General features: G+C 41.5%; 1 protein-coding gene across 1 annotated transcript in view; it reads right to left on the reverse strand.

Annotated features, from left to right (window-relative positions):
• SYNE2 (spectrin repeat containing nuclear envelope protein 2) overlaps positions 1-18,073 on the reverse strand; it is a 181,869-nt gene that overhangs the window by 63,355 nt on the left and 100,441 nt on the right. The window contains 16 exon segments of the mRNA XM_009644870.2: positions 1,307-1,453; positions 1,902-2,084; positions 2,996-3,128; positions 4,144-4,340; positions 6,184-6,315; positions 6,904-7,077; positions 8,856-9,056; positions 9,226-9,345; positions 10,402-10,503; positions 11,638-11,847; positions 12,105-12,257; positions 12,823-12,954; positions 13,883-14,024; positions 14,673-14,785; positions 15,649-15,774; positions 16,781-16,948. Of these exon segments, the coding sequence (XP_009643165.2) occupies positions 1,307-1,453; positions 1,902-2,084; positions 2,996-3,128; positions 4,144-4,340; positions 6,184-6,315; positions 6,904-7,077; positions 8,856-9,056; positions 9,226-9,345; positions 10,402-10,503; positions 11,638-11,847; positions 12,105-12,257; positions 12,823-12,954; positions 13,883-14,024; positions 14,673-14,785; positions 15,649-15,774; positions 16,781-16,948 (2,433 nt within the window).

Below are 18,073 nucleotides of genomic sequence, written 5' to 3' on the forward strand. Positions count from 1 at the left end.
CGGGATTAGGCTAAGACTGAGGCCTTCCCACACTCCTGCGACTCAGAGACAAGTACAGACAAGTGCAGACAAGAGCTTGTGCTCCTTTATCAAAATACCTGGTATCAGAACAGAATATCTGGGAGGCAAAAGTGTCCTCCAGCACCAGTGTCCTTGCCCACAAAGATGAGTGAGAAACTACGTGCAAAGAGAGAACGACATAGGGGAACGCCTTTTTATTTCAGAAGGTCTTAGGAGAAGAGGGAAGGAAAGGGCTCTTCACTGTATATAGTAGTACCCTGAAGAAAGCCGCCAGGGAGTACCACAGTAGAAGTACTGAAGCCATAGCTGCTTCCCTGTAGGAACTCGTGACCCTCATCCCAGCTTTATTCTCAGCATACACATCCCCACATTGCTGTCAAGTGCAAAAGGCACACCTACAAACTGATTTCTAAATATCCAAAGGGTTAAAAACAGCACCTCGCCTACATGTTCCAACTTCCAAATCCAACTGATATAGACCAAAATGTTACATATCTGCTATACTAAGGCACTTTGAAATAAATGCTTATGTTGGCACTTGCCTTATGTGCAGTACCAAAGAGTCCAAGAACTGCAGCTGCAGACTGAGAACTGTAGTCCTGTCTGAGCCCAGAGCACTGCTCAATAGCTCTGCAAGGGCAGAGCAAAATATGGCTCTGGAGGGATTCATGCCCTAAGGTTGGGATCCCGGGCACCTATGGAAGTACAAGCATTGAATCCTTCCTGTGGCTGGGGCAATCAGCCTCTGCCATTGGTGCTTTGGCATCTGAACAAAGCCAGGAGTCTGCTGCAGCCTGTCCAAGACTGTCCCTCTTTCCTAGCAGGTTATTGCTTTTGATGAAACATAATATTCAAAAACCCTGTTCTCTAGTTAAATGAATCCTGGCTATGGAGCTCCAAATTTATGAGATATACCTTGTTGAAAAGGCAGGCTAAACCACAGCACAAACAGAGAGTCTATCTTTCTAAGGAAGCAAAGCTTTCCTGCTCAACACGTTTTATAATCTAAATGTAAGAGAGACAGAACAAGCAAGACAGATGGGACAGCATGAGGAAAAGGAGATTATAGCACAGCAGGTAGTAGCTGTATTGCAGGGCAGGCAGTGTTTTGTGCAGCATGGAAGCAAAAGGCTTTTATAAAGGAAGAGGTTAAGGCACCCTTGAGAACATCTAAGTAACCCTCCCAAGAGCAAGGGGAAGGATATGATAGTGTCTGTAGGCTGTTTCCATCCTTGTTACAGTTAAACACCTTGCAGAAGGCCTGGACTTACAGCTTCCCATTTACCTTGTACTTCTGAAGGAGGCTTCGGACTTGGGCAGCACTACGTTGCGCATTTATTGGCTCCTCATGTCCCTGCTGTTGTTCCACATGGTCCAGCCAGGTCATTAGTTCAGCAATAGCTTCCCGCGATGAAAGTTTTTCCATCTGAAGCTGGGGATAAAGCATATAATGAATCCTCTACACTCTGCTTGTTAGAAATATCAAGGAGGATGACACCTGTATTTTTAGAAAGGCTCAGGCACTATAATTGCATTTATCAGGGTATGAACTTGAAAGTGAGCCCTGTGTTCCAGAGGGGCATATGACAAATTAAGAGAAGTCTGAGAATTCAGAAATTTGAAATAAAATTCTTTCTGATTGTAACAGACTTTCATATAAAACTGTAAAGATAGTAGATATGTGCAAAATAGCCCAGGAAGAACACTGCAGTAATTAAATTGCAGGACAATATTGGGGATATTCTGAAAGCAAGACAGACAGCTAATTAGGAAAGAGGTCCTTTGCAGGCCTTAGGCAGCAGCTGTCTGAATCCCAGCAGCAACATTTTAAAGTCATTATTTAGCTTGAACTGAGAGATGGCAGCAGAGTTTCTTCTCACCTGGTGAAACTTTTCTTGGATGGCTGGGAGCTGTATAATCAGTTCTCCCCATTTTTGCTCAAACTTTGCCAAAGATGACCTAAGTGCTGCAGTATCAGCTTGCTTCACATGGAAGAGCTGGTTGGCAGCACTCACCACAGATGACTTCAGGGAAGATTTTTCATCAACTTCCTTAGAGAATGTCTGAGGTGCACAAGAGAAATTTAAGAAAGGGTAAGTATTTATGTATTTATTTAAATAAAGACAACAAACCAGGTCTTCAGTCATAGGATTAACTGCCTCAATACACAGATTTTAGCAAGTTTGTAAAATTCAGTAAACCTAAACTCAACATGTTCTGGCAGCAGGTAAGGCCTTTTTCTGCCCAGCTGGATACAATGCTGAACACCACCTTTTGATCCACAGGAACTGGGAATATCCTGATCCCCACTTCACATAGAGGTACAGGGAGCAACCCCAGTCCTTGAGTCTCTGGCCAGCTCACACCTACCAGCCGAACCTCCATGATGTTTTGCTTTCCCGCCGTGTCAGACTCCCTCTGTCAGGCCTCACATTGGGGCTGAACCTCCTGGCTAGTCATACAAGGGGAGCACAGCATCGGGGGGGCAGGCAGAGACATGAAATGCAATTCAGCATGTTTCTCTTCCCTGACTTTGGCCACCATCTTCACAGCCCCACTGTCTTCACCCCTGCTCCTTGAGCCCACACTCCAGATTTGGTTGGTAAGTGGCCCATCAGCTTGGCTGAACTGCTTGGCATCAGGAGCAAGACAGAAAACATGCCATTTCACTGTAGGTGTATAAGAGATCCTGGCTGGGCTGTGATGTGTTGCAGTTAGGAGCTCATTACATGAGGATTCCATTTTGATTTATGTATTCTGGCTGGTCTTGCAATCTGAAGGAAGATCTTAGGTGGCCTCCCATCCTCATGGCTCCCCACACAGATAATGGGTTGGCTTTTGGGGCACAAAGCCATTCAGTGCTATATTGTGTGGGCAGCTTCTGGGTAATGGCAAATACAAAAACCACTCAAAAGGGTCATTTTCAATGAAAGTCATGATGTCTTATCTAAACCCAGCAGGAGAACTGACTTACAGACAAGCTGTTGATGTTATCCCTGATGGTGGGAAGATCTTGTGACACGTTGAGAGACTGCTCCTTCCAAAAATTCATTCTCTGCTGAGCAGAATCCAGCCATTCCATTAATTCCTCTGAGTCTCTGTTGTAGCTACAAGGAGAAAACAAAACTCACAAACATACATCTCCTAGCTGAGTCTAGGGTATATTTCTCACCCTTCAAGTTGTCTTCCTCTCTCTAGGAAGGCATATGTTATTCTGGCACCTATCCTGCTACATAGCCCTGCAGAGTCATGGCTACAGCATGGATCAATGTGCAACACAGCAGTTCTGCTGGAGGTACACAGAAGACTGTTCCTCTCAGCTCTTTTCAGTTGGTCTGCTCTCCCTGAAAATCACCCGAGGAGATTGTGCATACTGCACAATACAGTGCAGAATGCACAGACGGGATAAATACCAACAAACACTGGCATGCTCTGTCCACACTATTGGTCCAGCCAGCCTGAGCTCGGAGCGCACAGACCAGGTGCAGGGAGAGCTGAGCTTGGTACATCAGCTGGTGGACTGGGCTGTAGAGCCCCCAAACTGTCTCCGCCTGATTGCCAGGACTGCATTGACACTTGGCTTACGCCATGTGAAAGCATTGAGCATGCTTGGGTCCTTCCCCTTTGCAGAGCTTCAAAACACAAGTTGAGCCAGCATTTCAGCCAGGTCTTGAATGTTTGTAAGGTGGACAGTGTACGTGCACAGACAGGCGCATTATGCCTTTGCATGGGAATCAAGGCTAGCTTGCATTCGTAGCAGACCAAAATGCTTAGGGCAGCATGATCAGAGCTCCTGTTAACACTTCCAATGCACAAACTTCAGCACGATGCAGCTCTCACCTAGATGCACTGACTTTCCAATAGCAGCAATCAAAATATTTTTCCTACAAAAGTAAGCAGGAAGTGAAGCACTTGTCTACACGGTGAGAGAAGATCAGCTGTGTAATAAAGGGCCACTTTTCCGACTGCCACTGCTTTTTTTTTTTTTTCTTTTTCTCATTTTTAAGTTAAAGGAGCCATGTTATTTATTAACTCACAGTCATATTTCAGAAAATCCATCTATCAAAGGTCAGAAACTAATTTCTAGCTGATATCTCTAATTGCTTTCTTAGTTATACTCACCTGACCAAGAGTTTGAGTAATGTCTGAAGTCGGTGTAGTTCATGACCAACTTTTTTGGTTAAAGACAACCACTGTTCTTCCAGCTTCCGAATCTGGCTTCTTATTTCTGGACAGCTCACAGCAGTCAGCAATTTCTTCCCTTCTTTCACCATCTGGTACAGCCTGGCATGCTTTTCATCAACACCACTTTTGATTTCCTATGGGAATATGGGAAGTTTGCAAAACAATATTTTAAAAACTGAAAACACAGCTAGCAAAACACACAGCATTTGTTCTAACTTCTTAATCTCATATTTCCTCTGTCATGTATTTTATTTTCCAAATGAAAGGAATTTGTACTTCATTACATGCAAAAGGGACACAGGTGGGGTTTTTTTTGCTTCCTCTGGATAGATCAAGTCAGATCTCAATATAATTTCATACATTATCAGAATGATTATGATATGAGTTGATGGGTTTTTTTGACACATGTAAACCTCAAGCAATGGACAAACACTCTCTATCAGATCTGGCTGCATCGTCCAAACATATGATTGTCCCCAGGAGAAAGTTATTGCCCTCCTGTTCTTAGAGGGCCTTCTGGTGCTATCCTATTTAAAAAAATGTTACCAGCATTTGGAAGGAAGCTGTTGGGATAATTATTGAATAATGGTGGCAGCGAGGAATGAAGAGTGGGAGTGAATAAATACAAAAGCATCATTCTACCATTGTTACACTTCACTGGAAGGTCAAGTTGAGAAAAGGGAAATAAGGGAAAAAAACCACGGAAGTAGATCAGTCTTGGGGAGAAGGCAGAAAATAGCAATTGTGTAATGTGCAAGTATCTTACTTCTCTACAGGCATAAGGAGCTTGTACAGTATTATTAATAGGGATATTTCTCTCACAGAAACTAAGCCCCAGAGAATTTTATTCTGCTTTGCCCTTGAAACTGCAAAGCTCCAGTGCTGGAACTCCCCACAAAAGCATCTTCTAAAGCCTTAGTACTTTGTTTCTGATGTCTTTAAAGACAAATAAAGACTTAAAGGGTGAAAAGAACTTAAAAAAACAAAGCGAACAAGGCAACTTCACAATCAATGGCTATAAAAATACCGCGTGTCTCCTGTTTCAGTGCAACAGGCATCAAAAGCACCAGAGGCCCACTGTGATTGCAAATATCTACTGTTGATTTATTTCAAAAGCTTTACTGTAGCTCAGAATTTTCTGGGAATGTCCAATCGTCTCTTTTATGCAGTCAACTATTTAAATCACAGTAGTAATTTTTGCCTTAATAATCTATGAATCTAAATATCAAACTAGACTCAATATAGACCCAAAGACTTGTTAATGCAAAATGTCTAACAGAGTGGGTTCTCCAAAGACTGAGAAAAGTCAAACCTGCAAGTAATGCAGAGCACTCTCTGAAAATACATCACTAAGTTTATCAAACACTGTTTCTTCTTAATTTTATAAAACAACCATAAAGGCTGCTTTCATATATTCAAATGTGTTTAAAACAGAGATAAAACGTTTCCAGGTTTCCAAAACTTAAGGTTCTAAATAAAGGTGTAGCTCTGCCTATTTGCCATTCTATACAAAAAGAATTTTATTGTTTTTGTTATGATAGAAATCAGGACATCTGATTTTGAATTCTCAGGATTTTAAAAGGAGCTGGTAAACCTCCTATTGCAACCACGGGTTCCGATGCTTAAAGGCAGTGGGTTGATTCTCCTCTTCCATAGGTTTTGCATCATGGCATGAAAATCATTTCCTAATTACAGAGAAGTGGCTCTGTGTTCACTCCAAGGCTGCCTGCTGTCCTTTGGATCCATGTAGCCTGCACACTGTCTTCTCCTAAATATTTGAATTTAAAGACCAAGTTCTAAAGTAGCTATTGTCATTACTCCTGCTTAAATGAACTTCTAGCCCCTGGCTGAAATTAGCAGCCCAGTCTTCTGTTATGTTTAAAAGTAAGTTTTCAGCTTGCATCCGGACACAGACAAGGACACAAAGCTCTACAGATCCACAGAGAAAACCAGTCAGAGAGACAAACACATAAATACCTGTAGAAGTGCAATCCTTTCCATTAATCTTTCTTCTGTTTCTTCAACCAAATTCACAGAAGGCAATGTAGAGGAAAGTGCCTCTAATTCCTTATTGAAAACTAGGCATTCATCATCAAATTCCACCCATTCCTAAAAAATACATTGCATCATTAACGTAGCACACACCTATCTGCATCTTTGCTACACCAGGCTGAGGTCTTAATGCTTATTCTAGCAACAGTGGCTCTTTATGAAACAGAATGTGGAAATAGGTGAACAATATGGAAATATTTAAGTGAGACATGATTTCACCACAGATTAATTAATTAATTATCTAATATCTTCAAGGTCTATTATTTTAAAGTGGCATACTTAATTTTTTATTCTCTAGAGGTGTTTTAAGATCAATCTTTAGGTTTTATTTTAAAGTAGTGCTGGCACTTTTTTGCCTTAAATGGCTCTCCTGTCAGCCTAGGCACTCAGAAATTAGTGCAAGAAGTCATAAAGTCCCACCCAGGTCAGAGTAACGGGTTGAAGTGTCCACTTTCAGAGGTTTTAAAGGAAAAAAGCCAGTTTACTGACGCACATAGAACAAGCAATAGACTGTTGCTGTCCAATGGAGGCAGGAAAGGACAACTACTAGCCAAAGAATCACTGGTGCAGAAAGGATTCCGCTAGAGGCAACTCTTCTCCTTCTTCCCTCCAACTTTTAACTCCGGGTTTCTTTTGACTTATTACCTTTAACAGGCTCTCTAAGTGTATACCATACTGGCAGGACTTCTGCTCCAGCAACTTGACTTCATTCACCAGTTCTCTCCAGAATTCCTCTCTCTTTTGTAGGATGGAGGGAGTCACCTTCTTGGTAAATATTTGCATGAAAGCCATGTGGGTCATGAGGTTGTGGAAAAAGTCCTGAAAAACACAAGGTAAAGCTTGCTCTTTCAGAGAGATCACATACCCACAGCAAGAGTATGAAGGAGACAGAGAAGACTCACTGAGAAGCATAGCCAGTTTCAGGGTCTCTCATAGCTGGAGTCAGGAGCCTTCTACCCAAATGCTGCATCACCCCAAGATGGGCACTTGCTGATCATTTTATTGTTAGTCAAGAACCAGTGATAGAATAGAACAGAACATTTTCAGTTGGAAGGGACCTACAATGATCATCTAGTTCAACTGCCTGACCACTCCAGGGCTGACCAAAAGTTAAAGCATATTATTAAGGGCATTTTCCAAATGCCTCTTAAACACTGACAGGCTTGGGGCATCAATGACCTCTCTAGGAAGACTGTTGCAATGTTTGATCATCCCCTTAGTAAAGAAATGCTTCCTAATGTCCAATCTAAACCTCCCCTGGTGCAGATGAGTTGCATACACTATTTTCATTTATACATCTCTAAAGATAAAGAACTACATTTATACCTTCAGTTCATATGAAATATGAAGATGTTGTAGGAAGATGATGAAAGGAAGAGTTTAACTATACGTAAATTCATAGTTTAGTGTGAGGTAGGTATCACCAGACAGCCATTATCAAGTTTGTTTCACTTGGATGGGAGGCAACTCCAAGCACCGAGGGTATTAGCAGTTCTAAGGCCTAAGTAGTAGGTAGGGCACAATAATCCTTTGGGATAACTGGGTAAGAGTTTGATTTAGTTAAGGCTCAGCTGAGCTCTTGGGAAATGTCTGAATCTCAAGAGAACACTTTCCCCCACAAAAAAGCTTTGAGGGTTCAAGATTGCACTTTCCAATCAAGATCTTCTTCACCAAGAACTGATAACTAGTACAAGAAATTCACTTCAGGACCACATCCCAGGCATTGGCTGTGTGAGCACCCTGGTAAGTCTTGATAACCAGGGCAGGGAAAGCGGCAGTTTTCTTTTGCTTTTGCACACCAAGGTATGTATATTTGGACTGCAGATACGTTATTCGTTTTCCTTTGTAAATAAATTCCTAACATTTTGCTTTGCTAAGGGCAATTTGCGAGTGACAAACACAGTTCCAATGACTCTGGAGTGCTTGGCATTGTGAAGCAATTCTTAAGGGAGTTTCAGCTATGTGGAGCAGTTAAATCAAGGCTTTGACATGACAGAGTCATCTTCGAGTGACTAACGTTGGCCAGGGCTTCTTGCCAAGTTCCACGACAGTGAGGATGCAGGTGCATTCTCAGCCATCTCCCATCAAGCATCTAGCAGCTGGGTACAGGGGACACCGGGCTGCCAAGGGGAGGATCTAAACTATCTTCCCTCTGGAAAAGGAGCTGTTATGGCTACATTTCCTCCATCAGCTCATGACAGCACAGAATGCTGAAAGTAATGGCTCAACTCCCAGTTGCTAGACAGCAACTTCAGGAACCTCAGTACTGGTTTATTAACAGTAATTAGAAGGACCTGTTTTCCTCACATATCAGTATGTTCTGTGGTAAGCCAAAGTAGTATTAGACTGACAAAACTGAAATCCTGATCTTAATTTATCACTAAAACTGCAGTTGTAATAACAACCTCTCTTTCATGCTTTAGTGGGTCCTATTTTGGTCTACTGAAAAACTTTGCTTTGTTTCCTGCACATACTCCAGTCCCTCCCCTATGCTATGAGCTAGTTATTCTTCTCAATAACACTGGAGAGAAACCAGTCACAGAAAATAGTGCTCCTGCTATGCTGATCTGAGCAGTGCTGTGATAAGCATCTTATACCTTGTGATTTTCCAAGTGAGATTGTAGAGCTGCTCTGCTTTTTGTTAGCTGCTTTGGGTCTTGTGCAATCTTCTCTCGTCCAATAGCTACCAGCTCTGCAAATCCACGAAGTAAGTCCTCATACTGGCTCTCACTGATGGAAGGAGAGTTCAGTTCCACATACTTTGCTTTCAGAATCCCCCACATGTCATCCAAAACATCCTACAATGTAAACACAGTTTAGTGATTCACAAAGGACAGAAACGAATCCTACAAACCTGCATGCACATTTCAAGAATGCAAAATAACCATCAGCCTTCAGATGCTAAAAATACCTTGCTCAGAAGAATCAAACCTTGCTGAGTAAGTGGAAACTGTACTGTGCTCTTACCTCTAATTTATAAGCTTCCTGGATTAAGGTGATAGGTAACTGAAATCTTTCCCCATGGCCTCTCAGTTTTGCTACTTGGTTTTCAAAGTTTTGCAGCTCCAAAGCACAGGCATCAGTTTTCTGAATTAAGGACAAAATAAGCTATTAGGAAGAGTTCTGTTCCATTAAACTTTCTATTACCACTAGTAGTGCAGCAGATCCAGGGGCTGGATCTCTGCTGTGCTAGTACTGTGTAAGTTCACAAGACCCCAAGATCCAATGAGCTTATAAGCTAAATAGACAAGACTGTTCATGACACGGCTCACTGGGTTCACATGGCACAGCCAGGAAGGGAATTCAGGTCTTGTGTCTCAGTCCAACACTCAACATGCATTTCAGTTTACTAATTCAAGAGCAGCCATTAAAAGGAATCACAGACTCAGAAAATACCATTTTTTCTTATGAAGTAGAAAGACTCAGTCAGGGATGGATTGAGATAGGTTCTGTCTGAAGGAAGAGAAGCTATACTTCTGGCATTCCTTAGGTTACTTGACAGAATGTGTCTAAGGCAGCAGTCCCTGACAGGGGATTCAGCAGTTCTGAATGTAGCTTTCAGCCTGACAGAAAATTATGCCTGTAAACAAGGTTATGAGCCTGTAACAAAGACGTTTTGGGACACCTTCTTTGCTTCATGAATGAGTAGATAAATGACCATTCTGGGGAGGATATGCAGTCTGTTCATTTTTAATTCTCTGTTAATCGCTATGAAGGTTGAAGAAAATAGCTTAACTGGTCAAATGCCATAGGATAAAGTGCTCATAAATGGTGAATGAGTAGATATAAATACTGGAGTCCTGTTCCTGTTATGCTTTTGAAAAGCCATAATGTGTGAAGTGCTGTACTTTGTGTAGCTCTTTTTCTTCCGTGTCATAGTGTGGGATGTATTTGCTCTGACAGGTCATGGAGAGACTGGTTCCTCCACTCCAACTACTAAAAGAACTACAATTAGGTCTGACTACAGATTGAGGTGTAGTAAAATTAGGGTGGTGGTGAATAGTGAACTCTCTCTTTCTTCCGTTCTTAAAACCTAAGTGAGACTCAAACTTTAGAAAATATGAAACTTAACAGATTGCAGAAAACTGGAAATAATAGCTAATGCTGTGTGCTTTCCCTCTCCTTTCCTTCATATGATATTACCTGAAGCTGTTCAGAAACATTATGTCCACGTATTGCATTCAGGCATTGTTGCAGAGTAGCTTTCTTCTCAATTAACTGATCATAGAGTAGCCTGGTTTCATTCTGCAAAAGAAACAAACATCAGAAGTGTATCACAAATCAGGAATATAGTAATGACCAGAAAAAATCGCACAGCAAATAAAATGGTTACCTCTTACAGCAAAAGCACTTTTTCCCTCTTTAAAAAAACAAAATAAAGCATGTCCATTATGGGCTTAAAGCAGTAATTTAGAGCGGAAGATTCTGTAGTCTGTGTAGTGTAAGAAAGCAGATTACTCTGTCACAGTGATCCCCTCTGATCATAAAAATCTATGAAACTTACAGAGAAACAAATTCTTCTCTTCTGAAAAGAAGAAAACGAGCCCATTACTGGTGACTGATGGAGCTCTGTGGATTCTGCATAAGTAAATATTGTACAACTAGTCCTGCTACTGTTTGGAGAAAACATCCCAGTGTTCTTCAAAGGAACTGTTCTATTATTCAGCGATGAAGAGCTAGTCTGACTTGCAGATGATGAGCACACTGGAGTTTTGCTGGACATTGGAAACTGTATTTCAAAGACCAGGCTCTTCTTTCCTTACTTCAGCCTAAATACCCGATCTGAATATTTTCCAGCAACAGCTAGTAGATTTAGCCCATCAAAAGTACCTATAGAACAGTCTCTTACTATCTGCTTTTCCAAAAAAGAAAAAAAAATGCAAATTTGCAAAACTATGGCTTCTACTACTGTGGCACAAAATCTAAAGGAACAGTAAATACAAAGGATCAAATCAACCTCCAATATATAGCTAAAAGTAGCCCAGTGCCAGGCATGGCACCAAAAGGGAAGAAGCCTGTCTCTCCTAACCCCACACAGCAGCAGAAAGAAGATACAAAACCCTCCTTGGCCTAATCCCTACACACAAACATGCTCTAGCCCATAGAGCTCAGCATGCATGGGATCCCAGGTTACTTCCATCCTTTCTGCATGCAAATTTTCTGCTGTGATGAAGGCCTCCAAGGTAGTCAGCATTGCAAACAGCACTGTAAACAGCAAAATTAATTTGCTTCTTGAGAGGCCAAGAGAAGTTTATTTAGTACCAAAAAAAAAAAAAAAAGAAAGCCCATTATAGATTGCTCATTTATAACCCAAACGCATTAACACTGACAAGTCTAACAGATGCTGTGAATCAAGATGTGCATTTGGCAGTGGAGTACCTGATAATTGCTATTATGATCCAGTCCAGCTTTCATTGAGCTGCTCCTTGAAGCAGTGGCAGCTTGAGTTTGTTCCAGCCGCGCCTGCAAGTTGTTAAAGCACTCGCAGAACACATCTGTGCTCCCACCAGCGCAGCTAATAGACTTTAGAAGATCATCCTTTTTATCACTCAGATCAGCGTGAAGTTTTTGCAGCTCGACAGAAAGAGTCTAAAAGGGTTGAAAGAAAGATGACATGAGTGAAAGTGGTCTCTGTCCAAGGACTCTTGCTTGTAAAAAGCAGCAGGACTCAAGTTGATAATTGTTTTTAAAAGCCATAGGCCCAAATCTGTACAACACCAATTAGCTTGGTGGTGTTATTCCTGAATAATACCAGCAAAACAGAGAGGAAATATGGACCATATATATTCTGTTGTCACAGAAATCCACCGGGGTTTCTCCTTTCCTGGATGCTTTTGGATAGTTACCTCATAAAGAGCCTGCTGCACTGCTGCCTCTTCGGTGGAGAGGACTGAGGTGTTTAACATCTCCTCCATATTATTCAAACATCGGCTGATTGCCAGAAGCAGCTCAAACAATTTTCTGTCCAAATTTGAAGAGACTTCCTCTGCCACATTATCCTGGGTAAAGGCAAACCAGAAGTTTTCAGTACTTTCACCCAAGCCATGACAAAGATTTATTCACCTGTATAAGCTTAGAAGTTCAGTCAGCTAATAATAAAATGGAATTAATGAAATACTGAGGGACAGGCTTAGATGAAAGTTATATGCATGCAATATTCAGAGCTGTCAAGGCCAATGCTGAGACAATGACTCCTTATGTATTCGGAGTGGTTGTGGTCTTACAGGTCTCTAATCTTAGGAATGGGCACAACACAATTTGTCTTGTCAGCTCCAGTACTGCAGATTTATTGAAATCATTCACAGGCTCCTTGCTTTACACAGTTTGAGAAGTTTTACTCTTTGGATTCAAGTAGCAGAAGTATCATAGCTGGAACTTGAAATGTTTCCTCTCAAAATCCTAAGCTGATTTCTATGTTATAGTCCATACATGTTGCAAAAGCTACACTACAGTGAATGCCATATACAATAATACGATTATTGGCTACGTTTCCCAGTGCCCAAACACTGTCTTGTGTCTAAAATCCCTGGTATTTTTTGCAATGCTAGGACATGCCATTTTTACCTGTGCATGCACCACATTTGCTTCTTGGCTTAGGTCTCCCAGCTGGACAGTGTAAGTTTTCAGTTCTTCCACAGTTGGGGTTCCTGCACTAGCAAATGTGCCTCGGGGCAGCATGTTCATCTTTGCTGTAATCTAATGTTTGGAAAAAAAATATTGCAATTAAGTGAACAGCTCAAATAAAGACAGGGCTATGGGCAACTAGATATCACTCCTCTCAAAAAGCATTAAAATGAAATATATAAAGCATCTGGATAGCAGGTTCCCTTTTTTATTGGCAAAAATTAGTTGGGTAGGCTATGCCCTGATGGGAGACTGACTGAAAAAAGGAGGCCTGATTCCCAGCTTTAAGGGCTACAAGTCGTAGTCTGTGTTAAGGCAGCCCTGCTGCCCACTGCAGCGTAAGTCTTGTCTGCAAATGAGCTGACATTTATCCTTTTACATGACTGATAATCTTCCATGTAATGTAGTAATTTCAGAGAACAGGGAATCTAGTCATCCTAATTTAATGTGAACAAAAAATAACAGAAAGTACAGTTTTGTTCAAGCAGTAAAATTCTTCAGTCTGTTCAGAATAAATACATAGCATGCTCTTGTTGCAGTCCAAACTCTGCTTTTGATATGTGAGAAAGAGAGAACACAATGGTGAATGGCAGAACAAAATTTAAGCCAGAGATTTGTTTTGACAAAAGTGTTCTCACTTCCAAGAACTGAGGCTTAACCCATATCCACAAAAATCAGCTGGGAGCTTGCTGGCTAACTCTTAGTTCTCTTGAAAGAATTAAGCAGATAACATCTGGTCTAAATGTTAACTACAAGGATTCACCTACGTGCTCCCACACTATGCATAGTAGTCACTACTTCAGAGACATTATTTACCTCAAAGTAAAATTAAAAGGCAATCATGAAAACAGTATGCAGTAACAATTTCCTCTGGAAAGCTCACAGATTTCAGTTATCTGATGAAGACACTTGATGCAATGATGCAGGAAGATACACTAATTGCTATCTTTACCACAACCAGCTGCCTGCAGAAAGAGTGGTTTACTGAACTTAAACGGACCTGAGGTTCCACAAGCTGGCAGAGAGGAGATTTCATCTTTGATGACAGCTCTTGTTGTAAATATTGCCATTTATTACCCGTTTGGTCCTTTGGAGCTAAGGTGGGATCACCCTGCTTGCTCTTTGGATCAGATTCTCCATTGCTGTATTGAGAAAACATTGTTAGAATGGCAAATACTGCAGCAGAATAAGCAAAATCAGATTTGTAAGACTTCTTGTATAAGTTTCTATTGCTCCTGCCTCAAAACCAGAGTGAAACCAAGTACATGCATGATCTTTAATCCAAGCTTTGATACATTTCTTTGGCTTTTCCCTTTCTGTGAAACCCCTTGAGGCCTGCTGGCAGCCTCCATCTCTGAAACGACAATATGGAGAGCATAGTCCTGTAGCATGTCTTGCTTCCATGCTGGAAGGTGCATAATCCCAATGCCCTCTTTTCAAAAATGCTGCCTTTAAACCTGACTGGTTATCTCCACACATTTGTATAGCAAAGGCTGTGAACAGAGATACCCTGCTTGCCTCCAGATGAGTCTGCTTTGGTTTACAGCAGGTGTCAGTCCTGTCTGATATCAAGAGTGACTCTGAACACTGGAGTCAGCCCAGTATCAAGAGGCTGCCACATAAAGGAAACTCAGTTTCTCTAGATAGTTGATGGCAGAAATCTCCCAGCTTCTGCAATTTTTCTTCTAAAGGCACGCATCCCTGCACAGAACCAATGATGCCATGCAGTTTCAGCAGGTTTAGGCAGTTATCCATCACTGAATCTGGTAACCGATTTTGTTATTTTATACCTTGAGTCCAATTTCTGAGTCACGCTGTCCTCAAACTGTGGCTGCATTTTTTCCACACAAGACTCAATGAAGTCAATGAGGCTTTTCTGCTCAGCTGCTTTTACTTTCAGATCCTGTGCACAGAGAATAGCATGAACAGTAAAATCAGTTGTGTGCACTGCAATCTGAAATGATGATTGTGCTTTTCCAATCACATCTTACATGAATTCATTTAGCAAAGAAAATAAGAATACATCTATCAGAATAAAATGTGGTTTACTTGTAAACATGAGTTTACCAAACAAAATATTTTCTGAAAAATGTGTATTTTTATGGAATATATTTCTGCCTGAGCTGAAGTTTTAAAAGCAAAACCCATCAGTCAGAAACAAATTATGCACATATGGAAATTTAAAGGCCATCGACTGCCATCCTTATACAGACAAAAAGGCAAGGGAAAATGGGTATTTACTCAAATATGAAGTTGAGTTCTATTAAGAAGAGAGTGCCGAGTGAAAAGTGAGCAATTTTAATAGCTCAGGCTGGATCACTTTTTCTAACTCTTATAGCATGAAAAGGAACAAAAGCTATTTTTTAGTTAGCAACACAGAAGTAGTTTACAGAGCACAGAAAATCACAGGATTATTTTACTGTGTTAACAAAAACCTTAAAGTCATTGTGAGTTAGCCCACATCGGTGCTTCAAAGATAGGAGATTGGAGGGATGGGTGATGCCATCTGAATCATTATGGTACAAAGCAAGTGGTAGGGTATGATACAGCTTTGTAGTACTGTTAAACCTTTTGGACATGGGGATTTTAGGGGCGAGGCCTTTCTCCATTCTCACAAACTCCCCTAATCCTGGAGGAGAGGGGTGGCTGAAACCTACCCTTTACAGACTTGATCCCACAGTGAAAATCACAGCAGGTAATAATGCAACTGCCCCCCCAAACCCGCAGGGGATATGGAGCAGCTTGGCTCCTGGACAGTACAATTACCTGTGGGTGCTGGAAACCGTTGTGCCAAACAAGCGGCTGTTCAGCAAGGGCAAGCTGGGGCATGCTGGACCCGTTTGAGTGTAGGATCTCAAGGGGCTCTGGGTCGATCCTCTCCCTGTTGTGAATCTGTAAAGAGAGACTCATTGTGGGAAGACTTCCAGACTTGACAAGAGGGCAGAACCCACATGGGCAGTTTGGGAAAATGGCAAAAATGGGGCTGTCTTGGACTTAGCATACATAGAATCAGCGGTGCACAAAACACAGTTGCTTCCCTTGCAAAGATTTCTGTTCAGTTTCGTTTTCTGAAAGTTTGATCCATTCTAAAATGCTGCTAAAGTCCTCACATCTCTCTCCCTAACAGTTACCAGGCTTGTTTTGCTTTTCCTGTTAGCAGATTAATTGATGCTAACCCTCCATTCTTATTTTTAACCAAATTATACGGATGTGCAATTTATGCTTATAAATTTGCTCATGCACCTGGATTTTCTATCTGTCTGTGCTCGCAGAGATATTTCAACAGGAGCCTTTACCAACACTAATTCTCTCCTGGGCCATGCAAACTCCCTTTCAGACTGTGCTCCTCCAGCACCAGAGAGACTGTGGCTGCTCTTACATAAAGACATCAGGTGGGCTTCTCTGGCCCCTTGCACAACAGAGTGGGAATTACTGTCTCACCCCTTGGGAGACTCAGGAAAGAGCGTGCAGCTGTGGTGCAGGAGAGCTGGCAGTCACTGTCCTTGACATTTACACATTCTTCAAAGAGAAAGTTACTGCTTAAAGGCCTCTCTGCTGTGATACTGTCACAGACAAACATCATGGCATTTTAAAGGCATTTAAAAAACCAAACAAAACCAAACAAATTTTTACCCTTTTCCTGTACTTCTCACAAAATCTTGACCTCTGTCATGGAGCACTTAGAGCAGAAAAGATGTTCAGAGACTCATTACAAATCTTGCTGCAAACTACAAATAACTATACAGCACTGTAAATTAGAATAATAGCAAGTCTGACATTTCTGATTGACTTTTCTCCCTTCCTTGCTTCACATGGTGAGCTCTAACTGTTCTTCTGCAACTACAGCACATTACAGCACCTTGACACACTCACTCTGTGTAACATCCATATGCTTTACCTGCTCTTCATTGTATTTGTCTTGAAGCATCACCTGGACTTTTTCCAAATTGCACTTCACTTCCTTCAGCTTCAAGGAAAGAGCCTCTGTCTCTTGTTGGTAGTCTGCACTATATCCACAATCTTCCAGTAAAGAAAGGACTTTTTGTTCAATCTCTGATAGCATCACCTAGAAGGGACAGCAGTCAATTATTCATTCTTAGAAGCACAACACTCCTTTCCCAATAACATTCTGAAGTCAAGGCTCACACTTCCCCTGTCTGAAAAGAACAGAAACATACAGGCAAAAAGAGGCACAGCTGCAAATCCCCTAGATTTTCTCCAATGTATCTTTTTATTCTGACCAATTAAACAAATTTTATACAGTTAGTCTTAAAACTGTTTCAAACACCAGCCTCTGCAGGAAGTTATGTTAACTCAGATATGGAGTAATAAGAGGAGAGCAGAAATGCTAAGATTCCATTTGGATGCAACCAAGAAAACAACACACTCCAGTCGGGGAGAAGGAGTCAGTGCACAGACTGACCATAGCACCCTTTGGGAGGAATGATGCCGCATTACCAAAACATAGTAACATTACTACATGTCAGCCAGGCCATTGTAAACTGTTTGGATCTGTTTTTTGATTCAAGCTGCTTTGAATCATAGCGCACCTCTGCATTACTTTAAACTCACATTTTTAAGGTGACTGTGGAGACAAGTACCATGGCCCCATTGCAAAGTATTTATTTATTATGCAACTGCAATAAATTAACTGCTTTACATCATACATCCATAGCTAGAGACTGCTTCCGCTTCGTGCTATGTGTATTTTTCAGCATAGATCTTGACTAGCTTAGAAAAAACTGCCACCCCCCGCAAGTTCACAGCTTAACATTGAGCCAAACTGTTAAAAGCTGACAGGAACTCAGCAGTGCTTACAGCTGCCTGAAGCCTGCTTGTTTTTACTGTTTGGAACTGCCCTGTCAAAGCCTATGCTGACACGAACCCTGAATGGGATCCAGACACAGCCAGCTACCTGCATGCATTCAGAATCCTAATTACCAGAGTTCAGCACCCAAGCACTTGGCTGAATCACAGCTTAAACCCAGAGGCACTTCTTGGCATGGACTCAGTTCCTACTAATAAAAACCCACCCAACACAAACAACAAAACAGCTGGAAATGTCTCTAGTAATTTAAAACGGGGGTATTTTGGTATTGGCTCCTTTATGGTGAGTGAAGTTTGTTGCTTTAGGTAGACTTAGTGCTTGAAGCAAACTGGTGCACCAGACTGGCATGGCAGGGAACTTCAA

Source organism: Egretta garzetta, unplaced genomic scaffold (genome assembly GCF_000687185.1).
Source record: "Egretta garzetta isolate BGI_Z169 unplaced genomic scaffold, ASM68718v1 scaffold508, whole genome shotgun sequence".
Lineage (NCBI taxonomy): Eukaryota > Metazoa > Chordata > Aves > Pelecaniformes > Ardeidae > Egretta > Egretta garzetta.